Source organism: Rhinopithecus roxellana, chromosome 15, assembly GCF_007565055.1.
Source record: "Rhinopithecus roxellana isolate Shanxi Qingling chromosome 15, ASM756505v1, whole genome shotgun sequence".
Lineage (NCBI taxonomy): Eukaryota > Metazoa > Chordata > Mammalia > Primates > Cercopithecidae > Rhinopithecus > Rhinopithecus roxellana.
Window position 1 is genome coordinate 53,367,948 of NC_044563.1, and position 22,782 is coordinate 53,390,729.

Here is a 22,782-nt window from a genome sequence, read left to right on the forward strand (position 1 = left end):
AGACGCTAAGAATGGCTGCGCCTTCACTCCCAAAGCCAGGCAGTCACCAGGGCTTACAGTTTTACCTCCTAAATGTCTCTCAATACCATCTACTTCTCTTAATTGCCACTGTTGCTACTGTAGTCTAAGCAACCTTTATTTTTCACCTGTGCAACCTCAGTGATGCCCTCTCCTCCTGTCTGGCTCCCAGCTTCCACTGAGGTCCCCTTCGGTTTCAGCAGTGCACACCAGATGAAGTCACCTCCTGCTTAAAATCCTTCAGTGGTTCCCATTGTCCTGAGGGTGAAATTCAAACTCCCTAACCTGGCCTGCAAAGCCCAGCCTGGTATGCCCCTGAAACCTCACCAGCCTCATCTGGTGCTCTTCCACTCACCTTCTGGCCATCAGCATTTGAATATAGCATCACAAATGTTCATGTGTTATCTCACTTCTGGATCTTCATACATACAATCCCTTCTATCTCGATGGAAGGAAAAACATACAGTCCAGACACTGTACACTTACTGTCTATCTCTCCTTCTAGACTAGTGAGCTAGGACCACATCTGAGTCACTTGCATCTCTTTGGTGTCCAGCAGAGACTTTGGCTTATATCAGCATTTAATAAAGTTTTTTGAACGAGTGAAAAATAGAGAAGAAATGAATTAAGGCATTCTGGATAAACATGGCTGATTGAACATAGCGATATAAACTACATGCTCTGTCACTCCTGCAGATGGCCTGGTGGACTGCATGGACCCTGACTGCTGCCTCCAGCCCCTGTGTCATGTCAACCCGCTGTGCCTGGGCTCCCCTGACCCTCTGGACATCATCCAGGAGACACAGGTCCCTGTGTCACAGCAGAACCTACACTCCTTCTATGACCGCATCAAGTTCCTCGTGGGCAGGGACAGCACGCACATCATCCCCGGGGAGAACCCCTTTGATGGAGGGTGAGTCCAAGGGCCCCAGCTCCAGCCAGGGCTCTCTGAGGGAGAACTGAATCACTCCAGAGCCTCTTTTGGATGAATGGGGGTGGGAGGAAGCCAGGAGAGTGTCAGCATCCATGGTTCCTGATGGAATGTCAGGGGAGGCAGATATAAAACTACTATCCAAGGAGTTTGGAATTTTTATGAGCAAAGTTTTGTTGCACCCACTGGGTGACAGATGAAGAGAGTGAGAAACCAAAGGTCCAAGGGGAATCTTGGATCAATACCTGCTTTGCAGTCAGCTCTCACTGATCCTGTGGTCTCTAGATGAGCTGAAAGGCATTGATGCCGCTCACCCTCAAAGCAGACATCCAGAAGACTTTGCTAGGCAGGGGTGGGTGCATCTGCTGCAATCCCAGGCCACATGCCCATACAGTCTTCCTGTTTTCAGTTGTGTCATCCGTTGGACAGTTTTTTACTGAGGTCTGTCAGGTCCTTTGCTGGGATTGCAGAGATGAGCAGAACACAGTTCCTGCTTATTGGTCACTCCCAGTCCACTAGGAAAACAAAAAAAGGGACAGTTACAGTGTGATTAGGCCAGAACTTTGTCCCCAGGGCACTCTGGAGCACAGAGGATGTACTCCTGGGTAGGAGGGAGGCCAGGGCTTTAGAATCAAGTCTTAAAGAGGAGAAATGGTTAACTAGGCAAGGAAGGGAGAGAGTGTGCCAGGGAGAAGGAAGAGCTCATGCAAAGACCCAGAGGCACAAAATAGTTCTCTAATCTCTGCACCCTAGATCAGGGCAGTGAACCAGTACAACATATCCAAGAGCAGGGATTTATGATCATTTCTTTTGAATGTCTTCCAATGTAGTGGTGCCTCATATGTGCAGAACTATCTCTAAAAGTCAGTATGGTTAATTCAGCAGTCACTGTGTACCTTGTATGTTCATTTTTCTGTGCCAGAGGGTCCCTGTCCTGAGGGAACAATGGGGTAGTGATAGGGGTGGGAAGGGTAAGGGACATTTTCAAGCTCTGTTTAAAGGGGAAATCAGCAGGACTTCATAACTGATTGTGTCTGCGGGATGCTGCAGAGAGGAGTCTCCCGCTTGGATGCCTGGGTAGATGGTGGTACTTTCACCAGGCTGAGGAGCAGAGAGCAGGAGCAGGGTGGGAGCAAGGTGATAAAGGGACACACCGCAGTAGGCCACCCAAGAATAAATGTCTATCTGCAGTTAGTAAGTATTTCTGGAGCCCATGCAGAGGTTAGGGCCTAGAGTTCTTGATTTGTGAGCCATCAATGAACAAGCAGTTGAAACCGTGAGCACACAAAAGGTTGCTCAAGGAGGCCAGGCACGGTGGCTCATGCCTATAATCCCAACACCTTGGGAGGCTCAGGCAGGCAGATCACTTGAGCCCAGGAGTTCGAGACCAGCCTGGTCAACATGGCAAAACCCCATCTCTACAAAAAAAAAAAATTAGTCGGGCATAGTGGCAGGTACCTATATTCCCAGCTACTCAGGAGGCTGAGGTGGGAGGATCACTTGAGCCCAGAAGGTTGAGGCTGCAGGGAGCCAAGACTGTGCCACTGCACTCCAGCCTGGGTGACAGAGCAAGACCTCATCTCAGGGAGAAAAAAAAAAAAAAAAAAAAAAAAAAAAAAAAAAAACCTTGCTCAAGGGGAATGTGTAATGAGGAAAGAACAGGGACTGAAGAAGAAGCCATGGGGAGCCTCCCTGTGAGGCAGCTGCTGTCATCCCCAGAGTGTGACAACGGAAGCCAAAGAGAAGGCCTCACTGCTGGACCATGATGGAGCGGGATGCAGACATGCAGGTCTGTCAGACTCGGGAAAGAGCCCCTGCACTTTCCACCACCCCAGCCCATCCTTGCAAGGAGCCATGACGAGATGAGAAAGGTGAGATGGAGGAAGCCCAGCAAGGGCGTGGCAGCATTCAAACCTCCACCTTTCTAGAGATGGAGCTACTCGATGGTCCAAACCCTCCACCTTACCCCCAGAATACTGAGAAGCTGAGAAGTTAAGTAGCTTTCCCAAATTCACAAGGCTGGTCAAGTGGCAGAGCCGGAGTGAGGAGAAAAACTATTCATTTCTCTTGGCTAGAAATGCTGCTGCTGTCCCTGGGGAGGAAGCTTCCTGCTATTTTCTTCAGTTGTGTGATTTTGTATGTATGCTTGTAGGCCTTCCCACAGTGCGAGTTTTTTTAATCCACTAGAGATATAACTAATATTCCTACCAAGGAAAATGTCACTTGCTCAATCATTCTTTACAGGGCCCATTATGGAATCCAATTAGGGCCATGGCTTGTTGGTTGCCTATGGTTGTTCTGCTTACTGGATGCCCTTGCCATGCCAGCCTGATCAATGCCAGCAGGGGCACGTCCCCTGTATGTCCTCCTGGTCACTTCCTGAGCCTGCTGCTTAAGCGCCATGAGTCACTGTGGGACCTGCACACAGGTCTCAGTATTGTTGCTCCAGCAGGTCTGACTGGCTTCAAGAAGCCAGCCAAGTACGGAGTTTGAGAAGCCTGTGCTGGGGAAAACGGACTCCTCAGCAGTAGGGAAGATACAGGCCTCGGAGAGAGGCCATCTTGGGCTTCAGATCCTGGCTCTGCCACTCTACATGCACAGCTCTGGACAAGTAGCTTAACAGAGTGCATCATGTAAATGTCTGTCACCCCCTCTAAACTGAGTCCTCCAGGGAAACTTCATCTTACACATTTTAGCACTTAGTAGTTGCTGAAAACATATGCATATAAATTGCCTTGAAGAATAAGGAAATGGAAGGACTGAGGGAGGGAGGAAGGATGGACATATTATCTATTACACCTAATTTTATACTAGGATTCAGAATCCAGAGAGGTTAAATCACCTGCTAAAAATCACATTACAGATTAGTCACAGAAGCAGAAGAAGTCAACTTGCAGATCATTGTTTATATATCTGTTACATTCAGCTGGTTATATACACTTTGAAAACAGAGACCATTCATCTCTCCAAACCTGCAATACTTTGGCCAGGGCCAGGGATATAATATTTGCTCTTCAAATGAATAGATAATAGAAGCTTCCAAAAATGTTACTGTCTCTTAAAAAAAAAGTTACTGTAAAAATTCCTTTTACCTAACATTTGCCAGAATCATTATGTACCAGCTCTTCACTGGTCTAGATTCAGAAGAAACCGCTCTCAGGAAGGACCCCTAAACAGATTCCTGTGTAAAATATGCCCAAGTGACTAGAAATGTAGACACATGAGGCAGCAGATGCTTTTCTCATTAGACTGCCTACTTGGTATTCGATTACCTTGGTCTAGACCAGTAGGACAGTGCTTATTTGCACAGTTGGGATAAAGTGAAATTAGCTACCCAGTTTAAGTAGTTGCTTTCTTTCCTCTCATATGAGGGAGTGTGGTATAATAGCAAGTGCCCAGAGTTACAATCCTGGCTTTACCTCCCACTAGCTGTGTGTGACCTCAGGGAAACGATTTAGCCTTTGTGTCGGTGGCTCTAGTTATAAATTGGCAATAATGGTAACTCTTTCATGAAAGCTGTTGAAAGGATAAACTAAAATAAAGCACCTGGCCTGGGGCTTAGTACATATTAGGTGATCAGTAAATGGTGGCTTTTGTAGCAGCTGCATGTCATAGTGAAAATAGCACAAGCCTTGGAATCCGACAGACCAAGATTAAAAGGCTGTTGCATCCACTTTCTAGTTTTGTAACCTTAGGAAAATTCCTAAATGGTTCACTTATCTGAGCTCCAACTTGCTCATCTGTAAGATTAGGGTGTTAATGTCTATGTATCTTGGGATTGCTGTGCGAATTAAATGGGGACAAAAAGTACATAAAGTCTCAACCTAGTACCTGCCACACAAAAACTTGCTTGCTAATTACATGGCGGTGATGATGATGTTAATTAAAAAGAGTTTCCAAATCCACTTCCTTAATTGGAAGTAAAACTTGAGAGGAACCTGCCCTCCAGGTCCAGCAACCACCCAGAAAGGAGGCAGGTTTAGGCTGTTGAATCATTATTTGAGGAAGCAAAAAGGTGGCATTCTTGCCAGCCGGCTGTCAGTTGGGATCCTTATTAGAGTGGAGCCCAGTGGCATTTCTCCAGAGAGTGGAATTTCAGATGGGGAGGCAGACCTGACTTGGTGCCTGTGTATGACAATTAGGCCTGTGTCCAATCAACAAAACCCTACATTCTCCTGTACCCCATGTGCTATGCCACAATTCATGTAGTTCGAGATTTCATTTAACAGCCTCCAGGAATCAGGCTGTCACCCAGAACCCAACAGCATTTCTGAGACCAGCAAGGAAAGGCAGGCCTCAGAGTGGAGGTCCTTCTCTCTGCAGATTCCCAGCTGGATCAGGCTCAGGGAGCCTCAAGTATGAGGCACACTGGGACCTCAGCTGCTGGCACTAGAAGAGAGAGAAGAATTCAAGGACAGGGCTTAGAGCCAACTGGCCCACCTTCGGTGTGAAAGCAAGCAAGCCAGTCCCTAGCACCCAGGGCTCTCCACAAGACTCACTTCCTCAGAGGCCAAACCCTATCTCCTGGAGTGATGAAGGCCTCCCTGAGGGGCCCTGTCTGGTTCATCTGTGTCCCAGGGCCCAGCACAGTGTTGGGTCCAGAGCAGGTGTTTAATGCAGGTTGAATGAGTACAGTAGCTCTATTTGACATCCTGCCAAACTGCTGTCCTCAAACCCACAGAAAGTGACAAAGCTGGATGGAGAGTGACAGACATGACTAAAGTAGGAAGGGACAAAGTAGGCATGGGAACCACTGTCACCAGATTAAGTGGATTGAATACCACCATTCTCTCCTGGCCTGGTTGCCCGGGTCCCATCTGCCTAGTGGAACAGTTGTCCCTCCCATGGAATCATGGGGAGAATACAGTGAAGGGGGTCCACTATTGACACTTAGGAGAGGAGGAGCTCTGAGGTCTGCAGGATCTCCAACTGCACTGTCCATACAAAGATGCCAGGACACACACGTGGGGCTTGGAATCAGAGAGCTGGGAAACAGAGGGCAACATGAGACATCTCCTGGGCAAACACTTGAGCCAGAACTGTTTCCCATTGTTGGGTGCATCTGTGCTCTTGGGGAGGACTCCTCTGACTGAAAGGGCTGGATGTGGGGCAGATATCCCCTCAGTGAATAGTTACAGGTTGCAGATGCTGGACAGATTAGCAAGTTATAGGAAGAGGTGCTGATGAACCACCCCCAAGTTATTCAAATATGGGTTCAGAATAGGTTTTAGGACACGATATTACAACCACCTAGAGGGGAGGCAGGTTTAGATTGTTGAATCATTATTTGAGGAAGAGAATTTGTCTGAGAAATCATGTGATGGCAAATCTTGCTGGGTTCCCTTAATTCTAATAGGTTGTTGGCTCCATCAGGCAATAGATGGGTGTGGACAGGGAGCTACAAGACTAAGCTGACAGGAAACACTGAGCCCCAAGAGAAAAGACTCAAGAAGTCAGGGGGACTTTAGCAAAAGGAAGGATGGATTACCAAAGAATTTACCCCAAAGGAGGCAGAGAATCATATCCTATAGAGATATGATAGAATCTTATAGGATACCTGAGACTCATATCCTATCAGAGCCTATGAGGAGGAGAGACTGGGCAGGCTCAGCAAGGGACAGAGCAGAGCAAAACACACAAGCTGCCTGAGCATGTTGGCTCACGCCTTTAGAAATCCCAGCATTTTAGGAGGTCGAGGCAGATGGATCGCTTGAGTTCAGAAGTTCAAGACCATCCTGGGCAACGTGGCGAAACCCCATCTTTATGAAAAATATGAAAATTTAGCCAGGCGTGGTGGTGCACGCCTGCGGTCCCTGTTACTCAGGAAGCTGAGGTGGGAGAATCACTTGAACCCAGGAGGCAGAGGTTGCAGAGAGCAGAGATCATGCCATTGCACTCCAGTCTGGGTGACAGAGCCAGACCCTGTCTCAAAACACAGACACACACACACAGACACACACACACACACATACACACACAAGCTTCGTTTGGTGACTATTGCCCAGCACCTGCTCTGCACTAGGTGTGGAAGGAGAGGATATCTCACCCCGTTACTGTGGGGGTCTTCGTGGGTCCCATGCCTTGTGTGTCATTGAACCCAAAGGAATTGGCACAGAGTGAACCACAGTGAGTGACAGAATAAATCAATGAATTAGCCAGTCCCTGCTGAGTGCCTGAAGAGAAGTAGAGACAAAAGTGCTCTGAGAGCTCAAAGGCAAGACCATCACTCCCACTGCACGTCTGTCCCCTGAGCCTACACCGTGAGAGCTGCCTCTCCTACAGCTTTGCTTCTCCAGCATGTAACACAGGGCAGGCTTAGAGTACGCAGTAGTAATTATTTGCTGTTGAAAACAAATGAACGAATGAAGACTTATGGCAGGAGATGGCCTTCAGCATGAGACAAAAATTTTGGTAAGGAGAGTTGGCCATTAGAGCATCATTTATCAAATTGCAGGTCATAACAACCCATTAGTACATCATGAAATCAATTCAGCAGGTCGAAACTATTATTTTCAAAAAAAAGAAGTAAATTTAACTGAAATGGAGTAGAATGAAATAGAAAATATCAGTGCATCACTGTAAAAAGAATATGTATTTCATGAAACTTATTTCAGTTATATGTGTATGTGTATGCATGAACTACTGGATAGGCTGTATTGCTTACTGTGGGTTTCAGTTGAACAGGATTGTAGAAAGCATTCTATACTGCAGAAACAGTGTGAGCAACAGCATAACTTTCCAGGACAATCAGAGAATGCAGAGAATTTTAATGTGGCTGGAGAATAATTATGATGACACTATTTTCCACATCAAAGGTCAGAAGACATGCTCTGACATTTGAAATCAAGATGGGCTTAGGAAATCTGTGGTATATAAGCATGGTAAGCAAAGGGGGCATGTGGGAGAAAGAAGAACAGAGGGAAATATCAGGCCAGAAAAGTGGGTTAGGGGCAGGAACTGAGAAAAATGTGACCCTCACTCGTTCACTAACCAAGTTCGAGCCTTTCATCTTAATCAGGACCTAAAACTGGCTCTAAACAGGAGTGAAATAACCTTGATTCCACCTAAGTCTTCAAATTCCTTTCATACCCTATATAAAGGCACAAAGCTTCCAGGAATTTTAAAAGCAAGAGTTTTCAAGAGTGAAAAATGATGGAAAAGAGAAATGACCATGTATGCAATATAGTTTTTTATCTGCACACTGTGAACCTAAAGCCATATGCAAGCGTCAGTGGCACAGGAGTTTCAGAAGAGCATTTGCTCCCCACCCCCCACCTCCACCCAGGTCTTATCCCTCAGGAAGCCCTCAAGAGGCCGAGCAGCAGAGATCATCTAATGGACTTCAAATAAACACCAACTTCCTGACAGCTGGCCTCTGAGCGAATTTATTATTGAATTCTACTCCTGCATTTTCAGAACAAGCTGAACTGACAGGGTACCCCATCAGTTTAAAAAAAAAAAAGAAAGAAAGAAAAGAAAGACAATGATAAATAACCTGATGGAAGATGGAAGAAGGCAAAGATCCTGCTTCCTCCAAAATGTCAGCCATTATATATTATTCATGTTGGTTTTTTAAAAATCCCTCCCCGCACTGAAATGAATGTTTATGATGATAAAGCAACTAGGTGATTCAATTCAGGATGCAGACAACGAGTTCTCACATCATCCTGATGAGCAGCTAACAACTCCTCCTCTGCCACTTGATCATCCCTTTATTGATTTCAAAAACGAATTACGATCTCTGTTTGCTTTGTAGCTTGAGCTTGTTCCTAGTTGTCCATCACAGAAAGCATTAGCAGAGGATGCTGTGGTGCAGTGGGAACGACTCTGGGTTAGAGGGAGAGAGCCTGGATTCAAGTCCTAGGGAAAGTGAGAGCATGTGACCTTGGGCTGGTGAGACTCAACTTCCTCCCCTGTGATGTGGGGTCACTAGTTCTACCCTGCCAGGTTGTTTGGAAGATTAAATGAGATAAAATACCCAGAAGCCCAATGGCTGGCTCATAGCATGCGTTCAGTACTAACACCTAACATTTACCAAGGATATTCTATTTGGAATGTTTTATAGGTAGTAACACCTTTAAGTCTCCGGGCAGACCATATGATATAGGGACTTTATTACCCTTGTTTTAAGCAATGAAAACTGAGATACTGAGAAGTTAAGTAATCTGGGCCATGGTCATAGGGCTTGTAATAGCAGAGCCAACATTGGAAGCCAAGCCCAGGTGGCTCTAGAGCCCATGTACTGAGCCTCTCTTCTTCTCCGCTGAGTCCTTTATGTTCCCAGCTCAGCATCTTCAGTTCAGAAATCCATACAGTGTGGTGCCACTACAACCCTAGCACCCCACCTGGCCCTGACTTGCTCTCCAATATTCTACTACATCATAAAAAAACCCATGTGCAATAAGGCTTTGTGCTGAAGAGCACTGACCTCAGAGGTTGGAATCTCAGCCTCACTATTGGCTAGCTGTATGACCTTAGAGAAGTCTCTTAATCTTTCTGTGCCTCACTACCCTCCTCTACACTATGAAAATAATAACCCACACCTCATGGGGATTTTGTGGGGATTAAATTAGCACACATAAAACACTTAGGTGTTAGGGCAGTAAGCATTCATTAAGTGTTAGTGACCCCTGTCACTAAATAGCAGTAATGTTAATATTAGCATTAGCTATAGCATTAGTATACATACAGGTTTTAGTGTCACTATTGAGAACTGGGAGAAAAATGAGAATCTTAGCCTGAAGCATCAGTGTAGTTGTGTAATTGGGGCAAATATCCCAGCACCTTAGGATGGCAGGGATGAATGGACCTTCCAGACCATCAGCCCTCTGTGCTGGAAGAGGAAACTCCAAGGCCAGAGAGAGCCCCTGGCTCAGCAAGTTAGTAGCCAAACCTGAGTCCCAGAGAACCTGGAATCCCAAGTGAAGGTTCGTATATCTCAAACTATAAACTGTAATTCTGCTCTTTGTAAATCAAAGACTTTCTGTATTTTTATCCAACGCTGAGAAATTTTAAGCAATAAGAAGTTAAAATATTTATAGAGCCATGCTTCACATTACTAATGTTGCCCTCAATAGAGAATATAGGATCAGGTCTTGCAGGTACCTCTGCAGGTAGTCTAACTGGCCCTCCAATTAGATCTCAGAGGCATTAAAAGTTTGCTTCAAGCAAATCCCACAATCAGGGGCTTGACAGGGAGGGATGCAGCCTCTGTGTGTATTTTGCTACAGGGGAGATATCCAGCCCTTCGTGCCTCCCCTGCCTGGGTCTCCTCCTCCCACCACAGTGGGGGCCATGTGAGTCCACCCTGTGAATCTAACCCTGCAGGCCTCTAGGACCAATCCCAATCTGAGAAGAAGGGCTTAGAGCAGCCCCAGTTGCTCAACTCACATCCTTGCTACTGTTGTCTGCCATGACTTGCCAGTTGTGCCAAATGGCTTTCTGCCTTGTCCCTGAATCCTGGCCCCACTTTCTCTGTCTGACTTAAGCATCCTGGTGCCCTGGCACCAAAGGACTCAAAGCTTGTCCTCTTTTGACAGGCTCCCATCCCTGCCATATCTGGGTCTGGAGCTCCATCCCTGCTCTACTTGGGCATGATAACCGAGTGACACATGGACGTCCCCATCCAGATGCCTCTGGGAGCCCTTTCGTGATGCCGCTACAGCCCCTCCTCCCTCATCCTTTGATTTATTATTTCCATCACAGGCCAGCTGTGTATTGCTGTACACCTCAGCTCTAGCCTGTTGAGCTGGACTTTGTGCAGAGTCCCTTAGCTGTGTTTCTGCCTGGCATCAGTCCCTTCCCCATGAAGTGGGTCTGATCCTGGTTCATTCTAGTTTCCCCTTTCCTGGTGAAACAGGACCTGCCCTGTGCCCTGACAGAAGGCAAGACACATGGTCATGGAATGAACTTGTCTGCTGAGAGACTGTGGCTGGAGTCACATTTTAGCAGAGCTGCCTTGTATTTTTCTAACGGCACAAACCATCACCTGAAAAGTCTTCTTAGAAACAAGCTTCTGGCCACACAGCATAGAAAGCAGCCTATCTAAACATGCACCACATATCTCATGTCCCCAGGTACAATAATGGCATTTCTGAGCCATGTCCCCAGACATGACCAACCCACTTACCTGGGACAAGGGCCTTGCTCCCTGCTGGCCAGACCCTCTCAGTCCTGCTTCTCCCTCGCCATAGTTGATGGGCTCAGTTCCCCAGAAGCATAGTATGGTGGACAAGTCAAGGGCTCTGTTCTTGTGTACACATTTATCAGCCAGCAGAAAATATTCTAGAAGATTCCTGTGGGAGAGGACTCAGCCTGAAGCATCAGCATTGAGCAGCCAGACTACCCACAGGCTTGAGAGATTGATTCTGCAGCCTGGGAGCTCACGCTCCTTGGTGTCTGAAGGAGCTCAACAGCTGTGCTTAGCTAGCAGGCCACAGAACAGTGGTTTCTGGGCTCTGCAGGAAGCACAACCTCAGGTCCCCGAAGACACTAGTAGTTGCTGGGCCATCTTGCTGTTAGATGGCCCCAGGTGGTGTCATGGCACCATGGCAGAGCTGGTGGTACCCCATCCTCAAGGAGTGATGGAAGGGAAGCTCTGCCCCACCTTCAGACATCACTGACCACACCTATACATGAGGAACGTGGACTCAGTCACTGAGAAGACCCCTGTAACTTAAAAGGTAGACTCCTCCCTCCTGTCAATCTGAAGGAGCCTGTGGAGCCTGTAATCCCAGCTACTAGGAGGCTGAGGCAGGAGAATCTCTTGAACCCTGGAGGTAAAGGTTGCAGTGAACCAAGATCATGCCACTGCACTACAGCCAGGGCGACAAAGCAAGACCATGTCTCAAAAAAATTTTAAAAAGGACTAGATCAAGTTGTATTGGTTTGGGCATAAGGCTATTGGAAAATAAACATGGTAAATATAGGATAAGCTTTGAAATAAGTTATAAAGATTGAAACACAATGAGAAGTTGGCTTTGGGGTATAATAATAAATAGCATATTCAAGTTTATTTTGTATACAAAAAAATCACCACATACACTCTCTCGGAGTCCCAAGGTGGATACCGAAGGTGGGCCATGAGAACAGGAAGAAAATTTTAGGGGCCCTATCTATACAGTGTTTCTTTTATCTTAAGAAATAAGAAAGTAAGACTGGTTTGTTTCTATATAATGTTGGATTCTCACTGATTTGTTCCTTTGGTTCCTGTGTTACTTGGTTACATGTCTAGACCAGTACATGAGGCATTCTGAGGGAGATCAAGATCTACTCCACAGAAGGAGGGACAGTGGGGCGGACACAGTGGCTCATGCCTGTAATCCCACCACTTTGAGAGGCCAAGGCAGGTGGGTCACTTGAGGCCAGGAGTTCAAAACCAGCCTGGCCAACATGGCAAAACCCTGTCTCTACTAAAAATACAAAAAAATTAGCTGGGCCATGGTGGTGCACCCCTTTAATCCCAGCTACTCAGGAGGCTGAGGTACAAGAATCACTTGAACCCAGGAGGTAGAGGTTCCAGTGAGCTGAGATCATGCCACTGTACTCCAGCCTGGGTGACAGAGTGAGACTCTGTCTCAAAAAAAGAAAAAAAAAGAAAAGAAAAGAAGAAAAGAAAGAAAGAGGGACAGTGAACCCACACTGGTTTATTGTGTATTACTGTTTATTGTGTATTATGACATAATATTATATTATATCATAATTGTTTGTGTGCATGTCTGTGTATCTGTATAAAATCTAGTGTTAACCAAACTTACTCATAAAATGGTAAAGTGGCTTTAAAGTTTTCCTGCAAAGTAAATACAAATGGAAAATAATACTAATGGTGCAAGTACAAGCAAACAAAAAAAAAATGGCAGAGCTGAACTTCTACTCCTAATATTAAATACTTTCCTCAATCTCGCTATGAGGTTAAACATGATTATTTTCATAAGATTGAGCAAAAAGTTAACTAAGAGTTTCAAAATGATCAACAATCTTAACAGAGTTCACTAAAAGAGTCAAAATTATCAAGAAGGCTATTTGAAATATGAATACTCATCAAACCTTGCACCAAATGTATATTACCCTTCCCAGGGTGAATCAGCGATGGTAGCACATGTGTGCAATTTATAAATGAATGCAAATACATTGAAGAAGCCTGCTCAGAAATGTTTGCAGAAAGGACATACAATCAAAAATGGTTCCAGAACCCGGCTCTAATCATGTGAACTCTGAATTGTGAGGCAGCCAAGTCAAGTTGGGATTCTCAAATAGTTAGGTACATGTTGGTCAGACTGCGAGTACCCTGAGAGGTGGAGTGGCTCTCCCAAGTTCTCATGGTGAATCCTGCATTTGAATCAGTCCTGGCTCCCCCGCAACTCTGCAAGAATGGGCAAGTCGTTCCCTGTCTGAACTTTATTTTCTCATCTTTACCAAAAGAAGTTTGAAAGAGGTGACCAGGAAGGGCTCTTCTGACTCAAATGTTTCATAATCAGGGGTTTCCCAAGAATGCGTATATAGGCGGAAGATGTTGGGCTGGAAAAGCTGGTTAAAGAAACTGAGGCAGAGCATCAGATCAAAACTAGGAAGAGAGAGCTGCAGATCAGCCTGGTGGCTGGGCTGGAAAGACGGTCTTGGGAACTGCAGAGAGGACAATGTCAGGCTATGACTGGAAACACCTTCAGTGGTAGTAATGTCACAGACTGTGAAGTGAGGCTTCTCATTTGGGCCCAGGTAATGTTCTTACAAGACTTCAGATAAATTGTAGTAGATGCTGGAAAGATCCCCATTCAGTCAGCAGAAGTTAGCAGGAAACAGTTTAAGGATTTATACAAGTCAGGCAAATAAACCTGTTTAAAATACACAATGCAAAGGAGTGATTTACATAATCAATAATGTTATAGACTAGCAAATGCTTTAAAGGAGAGAAAAGCTAGAGTTATCATTTGCCACCTAGATCCCAAATGATATTCCAGTCTCCTGAACACCAAAGTAGCTGCTTTCACTTAATAACAAAATAACACACATACACACACAAATAATAATAAAAGCTACAGTTTTTCTCCCTTTGCCTTCCTTTATCTGCTTGTATAATATACATTGACTAATCAATCTATCTTTGTTTCTGGCATTCTTTTTCAAAGTTTTCCAGACCACAGGTGGTACAGATGAGGAGGTTATAGAATCAAAGGGTCAGAGCTAGGCTGAGGCAAGTGAGTCTTCCAGGGAAACGTACCCAAACTTTGAGGGAGAGTGTGGGCCAGCCTCTTGAAAGGGCACAACTCTTCCAGCCCTGGGTTCTCTAACCATATCCCTGTCAAGGTCAAGTAGCTCAAAGTTCTCTAACATCGTCCTCACCTTAAGTAACAGAAGCACATAAGCTCTTTATTCATTGTGTAAATACTTTATCAAGAGCTTACTCTGTGCCCTGCATTCAAATTCCAGAGCAAACACCTGTTTTGGAGGAGGTTTTCTTTTCCCCACTCAGAAATGGCCATCAACCATGATCAATGCTGGGAATATAGCAGTGAGAGACACGTGGTTGGTCCCTGTCTTCAAGGAGCTCATGTTCTGCTGGGGAAAAGATTGTCCTGGCAGAGCAACAGCACTCAGAGCTCATAAGGAGTAGCCCGGAAGGAGCAGGAGTGGTGTTTACTGCTTGTTGAATGCTCTAGGAGAGGTGGAAGTCTCCAGATAGAGGGAACAATTTAGCGATAAGTATAAGTATTGCATGAGCTCCATTAAGATTCTGAAGCCACGTGTAGTAGGGCTGCTTTAGCTGGATTGGGTAGTATGAGATTAAAACAGTTATAAATTCTTAAATGTATGTTGAATTCTATTTTATACCAGTTGGGAAAAACTTCAGCCTGCATTTGACAGATGAGAGGAGGGAGGTTCAGAGAGGTCAGATGACTCCAAAATCATATAGTTAGTTCCCAGAGTCAGAACTGGGAACTATGACTCCCAGCCCAGCGCTCTTGCCACCAGAGCCCTACCACTTTTCCCTGAGCAACAGTTGAGGTTGGCTTTTTATTTGCTTGATTTTGTTTTGGAGCGGTTTTGTGTCTCCAGCAGATTCTTCTGTTGATCCCAAACCTTGTCACTCTCTTCAAGAAGCAGTCAGGCAGATCTTCTCCCCTGTTGGCGTCAGCAAGGGCACCTCAGTCAGGCCCTGAGTGTGTGGTTGGACTCATGCCAGTATGTCTGACACCACCCTTGGCTTGGCAGTGGCGCTCCCTCCTGGCAGAGTTCACCTAGCCTAATTGCTTGTTTTATATCCCAGCTGCCTGACATATGCCAAACCCATGTGTTGACTCACTGGTGTCAGAGACAACTACACGGGGGCATTTCATGTTGGCTTTTGTGAGCTCTAGCAAGTAAGTGGAGACCGTAATTCATACATTTCTGGAACTTAGCACCTAACACAGAGCCTGACTCGTAGTAGGTGCCTGATTTTTCATGAAATTAAAGGAATTTTAGTGACTGCAGGTACATAACACAGTAGTAAGAGTGAGGCCTCAGAAGTAAGAAGACCTAGCTTTAGTGTCAGCTCAGCCAAGTGAATTCCTTTCTGGATGACCTTGAGCAAGTCTTTTTCTCTCTTCCAGTTACTTGATTGTTTTTCACTTCACAAACACTCTGAGAGCAGCATCCCATGCTTACCCTCTCTGGAGATGTGGTCCAGCCCTCCTCTGGCTCACACGTAAACATGTGAGATGGCTATATAAATGCAAATGATATAATATGACCATCAAATATTAGAGAGATACTTATAAGGTGTATAAAAGCCCAAAGGAGGGGGTGATTCATTGTGTCAGGAAAAGTTGATGACAACCTTACTGAGGTGGTGACAGCTTAGTTGAGACTCTTAAGGATGAGTAGAAAATAACAGTCCAAAACTCCGTTACACCAAGACAGCGACCGTGAGGAAGCAAATCATGTCAAATAGAGGACTGGTAATAGAGGATCATATGAGCTAGCTGGAAAGCCAAGTTGGTGGCAGTGATTTGCTCCCACGTTAATGGTTTTTCACTAAGGCAGTCTTCCATTGCAGAGTTCTACATTCAAAGCAGCAACTATTTCTTAGCCACATCTCCACCACTGAGCAAGTGCCCAACCCTCAGTGTAGGGTCAGTGTTCCAGTGGTATGCAGAAGCCAGCTTGAACCAGTTCACAAGAACTGATTATTAAATGTTCAGAAATTCGGCAAGCTGGTTGGTAAACACAGCCATTATTAAAAATTAAATTATATAAAATTAAATAAGGTATGTTAAAAGCAAAGGTAATAAATACTCAAAACTTATTACTTTCTAATTATTTTGCCATGTTTGATGTTACGTTTTCTCTTGAGTTACTCAGGACCATCGCATCTCCACGGTGGCAGTATCGCATAATGGCATCCTCCTATGTGTCTCTTGCCACCTCTGTGTTCAGTGGCATCTCTTTGGTAGCTTGAAAACAGCCAGAATGAGAGCATTTACACCACAGAAATGAGCAAATGCTACAGTTGAAGCTGGTTTTCTTTTCTTTTTCTTTCTTTTTTTCTTTGGAAGTCATTAAACATTTGCCAGCACACCACTGATAGTATCCATTAAATAAATGGATGCAGAAAGCAAGCATAGGGAATCCCAGCACTCGCATCTTTTCAAACCTCCCAGGACAAACGCACATGGCACAAGACACAATTCAGAGGCCCCCGCCGAGCTGACTTCCATCTCCTTTGTTCCAGGGAAGGCTTTATATTAATCCGGGCTTTCCTGACAACTGAAAATCATGAAAACAGAACGGGGATGGAAGTGTTTTTCTCCAGGACTTAATTCCTGAGCCAAATGCCTGTGTTGGCAAGACGCCTCTATGGCCTATCAGTGTCCAGGGAGTCAACCTAATCTTCCCCAGAATCCAAAAGCAATCCACGGGAGCCCGGACTAAACTTGCATCTGCTCTAGCTTGCTGAGTTGGAGGCTACATGGTAGCCAAATGGTGCCGATTCAGTGTTTCCCAATTATCAGGAAATCCCCAAAGAGAGATCAATCAGAGGAGGCTGGCCTGCATGTGTATGAGGGGCAGCAGCCAGGACAGCCCCAGAAAGGAAGCCATCCTCCCAGGGCTGGTTACTGTCCAGGCAGAATCCAGAGGCACATATGTCTGGAGAAGGCTGGATGGTGGCCAGCATCAGGAGATGAGATCTGTTAGTAATTCTCTGGAAGGACAGAGTTCCAGCAATACAAAATTCAATTGTCCTCCATTAAAGAAAACATCTCTCAGAACCAGCTGAATACAATCGGTGGAATAAATCTTCCCCATTAGTGGAGAGATAATTTCACATAAATACATTGGAAGACCTTCAGAGCAGAATTGAAAGTCTTTGCTGAGCCTCACCCGCTTAACTTGTTTGCCGTGTAATTGCATTTAGACCAAGGGCCTCGGAAGGAAACCACTGACTGAATTAGCATTAACCAGATTGTATGGAGTGAGGTGAGGAGGGTGGGGTGGGGTGGGGAGTCTAGTGCATTGTGGGTAGTTGTTCTTGCCTTCAGAAAGGACACTAGTGAGACCAGCTGCTTTACAAGCCTGGTGTTAATTGCTTTTCTCATCCAACAGAGAAAAGTTTATCACTCTAGGAAGGTAGAGGTGTGGGTACCTCATATGGCAGGGACTGAATTTGAGATCTTTTTTTAATGAATGCCCATGGGCCTCGTCACTAGCTCTTCCCTAGGCCAGAAGGAAAAGCCTTCTTACCTGAGGTGAATAGAGAAGGTTATGTGGTGCACAGCGCCTGCGTTTTTTGTCTCAGATGCCTTTCAGCGAGGGCTTTCTCCCCAGTGTGCGGATCCCTGAGGATGTTGGACCAGCCAGTGCCTTCAATTCCACCCGTGGCCAGTGGCAAGTGACTGGTTAGAGTTGGACCTGGAGTAGTGAGGCCCAGGTTCAAGTCCTGCCTCTGTTACCTGCTCTCTGTGGAGCTTTGGGCACACAATATAACCTCTCTGGAAACTGGTTTCCTCTTCCATACAATGAGAAAGTTCCACTAACTTAGGGATCTTCTAACTGACTTCTCCAGACATGGAGACTACACAGAGTTGCCCTCAGAATCAGCCCAAGGGAGTGGAGACCTCCACCCCAACTTCATCCAGGGTAGATCTTTTCATTCCTTTTCCGCTTTGGAGTCCTTATAAAATGTCATTTACCCAAACATTTCTGTTTCTGAATATTTGAAAAGCAACCATTCTAGATGATCTCTAATTGTCCCATTTATTTGTTCAACCATCATGTTTTCAATAGCAACCTAGGATTTGTTCGACATAGTTCAGGCACTGTGAGGAGAAAGAAAGAAATCTTCACGCTGCCCTCAAAGAGCTCAGGATCTAGTGGAAGGGAGGAGCGTGTATGCTTTGGTAAAGTATCAAGGTGTCTGCATCAGGTTTTGTGGGAGAGAAGAACTAGTTCTGATTAGGGGCATCAAGAAAGGCTTCAAGGAAGAGGTGTCATTAATAGTTGGGTCTTTAAGGGTGAGAATATTGGGAGAGGAGTGCAGGAATGACATTTTAGGCAGGTGGAAGAACATTGCACAGACAGAGGCACTAAGTAACATTCGCCTGGCAAGTTTGGGAAAAGCAGGTAATTTCTTGTGCAAAATATAGAGTAAGAGTGGGAGGAGGGATGTTGGGAGAGGTGTCAGGTTCCAAAACTCACTCCGAGAGCATGCTAACATCTGTCCTCCTATCTCGAATGTCAGATGAAAGGAAGTACCTTCTATCCTGCTCACTTGTTTGTATGTTCACTTCCAATGAGACTGTTAGTAGCTGTAATAGCCATTGCCATTTGTGGAGCTTACCCTATACCAGCATGAAAAAACAAAGACTCAAAGAACTGGCACATGCCTACTGAAGTTCAGAGAGCTAGGACGTGACAGAGCCAGGATTTGAGCCCAGATCATTGAACTACACACACACAGAACTAGGTGATATTGCCCTCTGCGATCAGCTTTATCTCCTTACAGCATAGTATAGTATCCTTAGAAAATAACCTCCAAGTAAGAACATTGAATCACCTCCCAATAGCAATTCTCTCAAGGACACTTTGATGCCCTAAACTGAGGCGACGTTTTTTTAAAAGATTATTATGTATCTTGAGTGAGTACCATGAGCCACTGGGTACAAGATGTGTCTCAGTGCTGATTTTCTGTCTTCTGGCCTCTTGGGGTTCCCTGCCAGCCAGGGCTCTGATCATGAAAGGTATATCATGTTTGTGCTCTCTTCTCTTCCCACAGGCATGCTTGTGTTATTCGTGGCCAAGTGATGACATCAGATGGAACCCCCCTGGTTGGTGTGAACATCAGTTTTGTCAATAACCCTATCTTTGGATATACAATCAGCAGGCAAGATGGCAGGTAGGAGACCTTCTATGAGTCAGAAACAGTGAAGGTCCTGCTCTTGTGGTCTGGCCATATAGCTGCTGCTGAACTGATAATGTGGAAAGAGGATGGGTCTTGGACTCAGAGGGCCTGAATTCAAATGCACAGCTCTGCAACTTACTAATTGTATGACCTTGTACCTGACTCTGGCCTATGTCCCTTTGACTCTAGATTTAGCAGTTTCTTCTCATTTGGTTCTCAGAGTAAGGAGAGCGTACCTTATACATATCCTGTTCCATGACTTATGATATAAAACAGTCATGTGAACCACTTTCTACAGAACAGACAGCTTGAGAAATCTCAGCCATTCCTGTTATGCGGTTTCCATCCTGCAGCTGCCTAGATCTGTGCAAGCCATTTGGGTGATGACAGAATTCTGACCTTTGAATTCCTCCAAGAACCATCAGCAGAATGAAGTAAAGCTTCCTTAATGGCCCTAGCTCTCCCACCTGCTGCGTGTCCTGGGATAACTCTCCTTACCTCTCTGTGTCTTGGCTTCATCTGTTAAATGGTCCTAATGCTGTTTATTTCACAGATTGGTTTTGAAGGTTAGATGATATGGTGGATGAGGAAGCACCTGGCACACAGTATGTGTTTAGTAAATCTTAGTTCCCCACCACACTTTGATTCATTGCTGTATTTTCAGTGTCTGGCACATAATGAGTATACAATGAATATTAGCTTTTTGTTAAAATTACAGATTATTGAAGGAGAAGGTGATGGTGACAGGATAGGCAATGATAATATTTTGGAGAAAAAGAAAAGAGAAGGAGGAAAGTAGAATATTTAGGCTGTCAGTGATGACAAGTCCTCTATTTTTAATAAAACCAGGTGGTGGCAGTCCATCTGGCTAAGCGTGGGCCCATAAGGTTGATTTTCACTCTGTGTTGGAAATTATGCTCCAGCTTGATTGATTTTAGCACCTCTTTAATCCAATATCAGATGTGAACATGTCCCGGCCGAGGTGATAATGAAGTAGAAGCTCATCTGTTTGTAGACATGTGTGCCTCTTAGATGGGGTTGGCAAGCTTGGCATGGGGTGCCCCCTCCCTGCCTCTCACTCTATGTGAAAAGGAAGAGGCCCAGCTGGAAGACGTTAGTGGCCAGTCCTCAGGGATAAACTGGCCAGGCCAGGCCACTGTTCCCTACCCTGTACACCTTCCAACCCAGGAAGGCCCTCATGAAGACACTAGCTACAGCGTGAAGGATGCTGCCTGCTGTATGAAAGTGGCAGATGTGAGCCTCCTAGGCAACAGGTATTCTGACCACATTATTACCTGCTGTGAAACATTCATCCAAAAGAAGCCTTTCAGGACTGCCTTTTTTTTTGCCATGAAACTTGCCAGTCACTCCTGTGAGATGGCAAATCATCAGTCCTTATGCCCTGTTGTAGTTGGTTAGAGTAGATTCAAAAAACACACCAAGTCTGGCATAAGTTCGGTAGCCTTTGGGGAAAGCTCACTCTGACACCTCCCGATTCCTCCTGTTTGTGCTTCCTCTGCAATTTCTACTGCCCACTGAGAGCATGGAGCTAAATATCAGCCATGTTTCCTGCATCAGCCTCCTAAATTACATCACAGTAGCCAGAATTGCTGCAATAGAGGTTGAGTTTCAGATCAATTCTTACCAGTGCATTTTGGGGCTTAAATTTTCTTCCCAACTCAGCCTAATGTATGGGAAAGTTATCGCTTGTTATCACTTGTTCTCTTAGTATACAAAAATCTCTGTTATATGTGAACAGATACCACTGCCCTCCCACCCTTCCTTAACTCACCTTCTTTCTTACCTCTCATGCCTTAGGAAAAACCGTAAGACTAAGAGATATGGTCTGGAAATAACAGTGTGCGCAAGTGGACTGAAAGTCCAGGGACCCTGTATTCTTCGCTTTCCAGGAAGGCACCATGATACTTGCCCTCATTCAGCCCCCCCACCCCTACACACACGCACACGTGCGCATGTGCACGCACAAACACACACACACACACACCCACTTGCTGAAATCCCAGACTTCACACCTTTACAGAAGCTTACAAACAGAAAACAGTAGCAGAGAAGTTAGCCAGAGATCATTTTAAAAAAAGGAAAATAGAGGCCATGAAGACAAACTAAAAGAATAACAGGCAAGAGATGCAGATTAGGTTCATTGAATTGAAAATTGGGGGCCAGGTGCAGTGGCTCACATCTGTAATCTCAGCACTTTGGGAGGCCACGGTGGAAGGATCACTTGAGCACAGGAGTTCAAGACCAGCCTGGGCGTTCAAGATCAGCCTAGGCAACATGGCAAAACCATGTCTCTATCAAAACAATATACAAAAATTAGTTGGGTGTGGTGGCATGCACCTGTAGTCCCAGCATCCCAGGAGGCTGAGGTGGGAGGATCGCTTGAGCCCAGGGAGGTCAAGGCTTCAGTGAGCCATGATTGCCCCACTGTACTCCTGCTCTCCAGCCTGGGTGACAGAGTGAAACCCTGTCTCAAAAAACAGAAAGAAAGAGAAAAGAGAGGAAGGAAGGAAAGGGGAAAGGAAAGAGAGAAAGGGGGAAAGGAAGAAAGGAAAGGAGAGGAGGGGAGGGGAGAGGTAGGGGCCAAGACAAGGGAATGTGTGAGGCCCTGTGCTTTTCCCATCTATTATCCCATCAGTATAATCAATAACCCTGCCAAATGATTATGATCATCAGCTTCTTTTTACAAATGAGAAAATTGAGGCTTGGAAAGGTGATATAATTCAGCCATGGAGCAAGTAGTAGTGTTCAGAATGGCCCTGCACTGTTTGGGCTTCATATGACACCCAGGCCTTCCCTTTGGGGTCACATTCACATTCATATCCAAAGCAGGGTTTCCCCTCCAGAGAAGCAGGCCTAGCCCCAGCTCATTACTTGCTCTTGGCAAGGCCAGCTGCCCTCTACTTGCTCACTGCCTTGGGAATATGTCTTTCCATGTTTGTCTTTCCTCCCTCCTCTATACAACCTCTCATGAAGGGAGCTTATAAGTCTGGCTGAAATTCTGTTTGACAGTTAAAAATGTTCTGTCAAGGCACAGATGCTATTCAGTTCTGTGACAGAAAAATTGTTCTTTGAGTATTTCCCCAAAATCATGGGTGCTCTCCTAGAGAACCAAAACCTGAATTCTTGATTCAAAATAAACCCTACCCCAGGTGTTTCTCTATCACTGAATGACGGTCAGGCCCAACTTCACCTAAGTGAATGCGGAACAGGCAAAGGGGTGCTAGCTCCTGCAAAGGGCGGAAGAGTCAGGCTGTGGAGCTTGGAGCCCCAAATCTGGGGATGCCATCTACCAAGAGCAGAACTTGACACTAGGACAGGATGGTTCCATGCAGAATCCTTGCAGTCTCTGGAGGAAAGAAGAGCAAGCTGCAGGAATGGGCCCATTCCCCCATGGTGGATTTATCAGGGTCAAAATCAGACCCTGCACTGAAGTCTC

At 45.5% G+C, this 22,782-nt stretch overlaps 1 protein-coding gene across 1 annotated transcript in view; it reads left to right on the top strand.

Annotated features, from left to right (window-relative positions):
- The window catches only part of TENM4 (teneurin transmembrane protein 4), a 420,170-nt gene that overhangs the window by 326,250 nt on the left and 71,138 nt on the right, over window positions 1–22,782 (top strand). Inside the window, 2 exon segments of the mRNA XM_030918905.1 lie at window positions 715–931; window positions 19,200–19,319. Coding sequence (XP_030774765.1) covers window positions 715–931; window positions 19,200–19,319 — 337 coding nt within the window.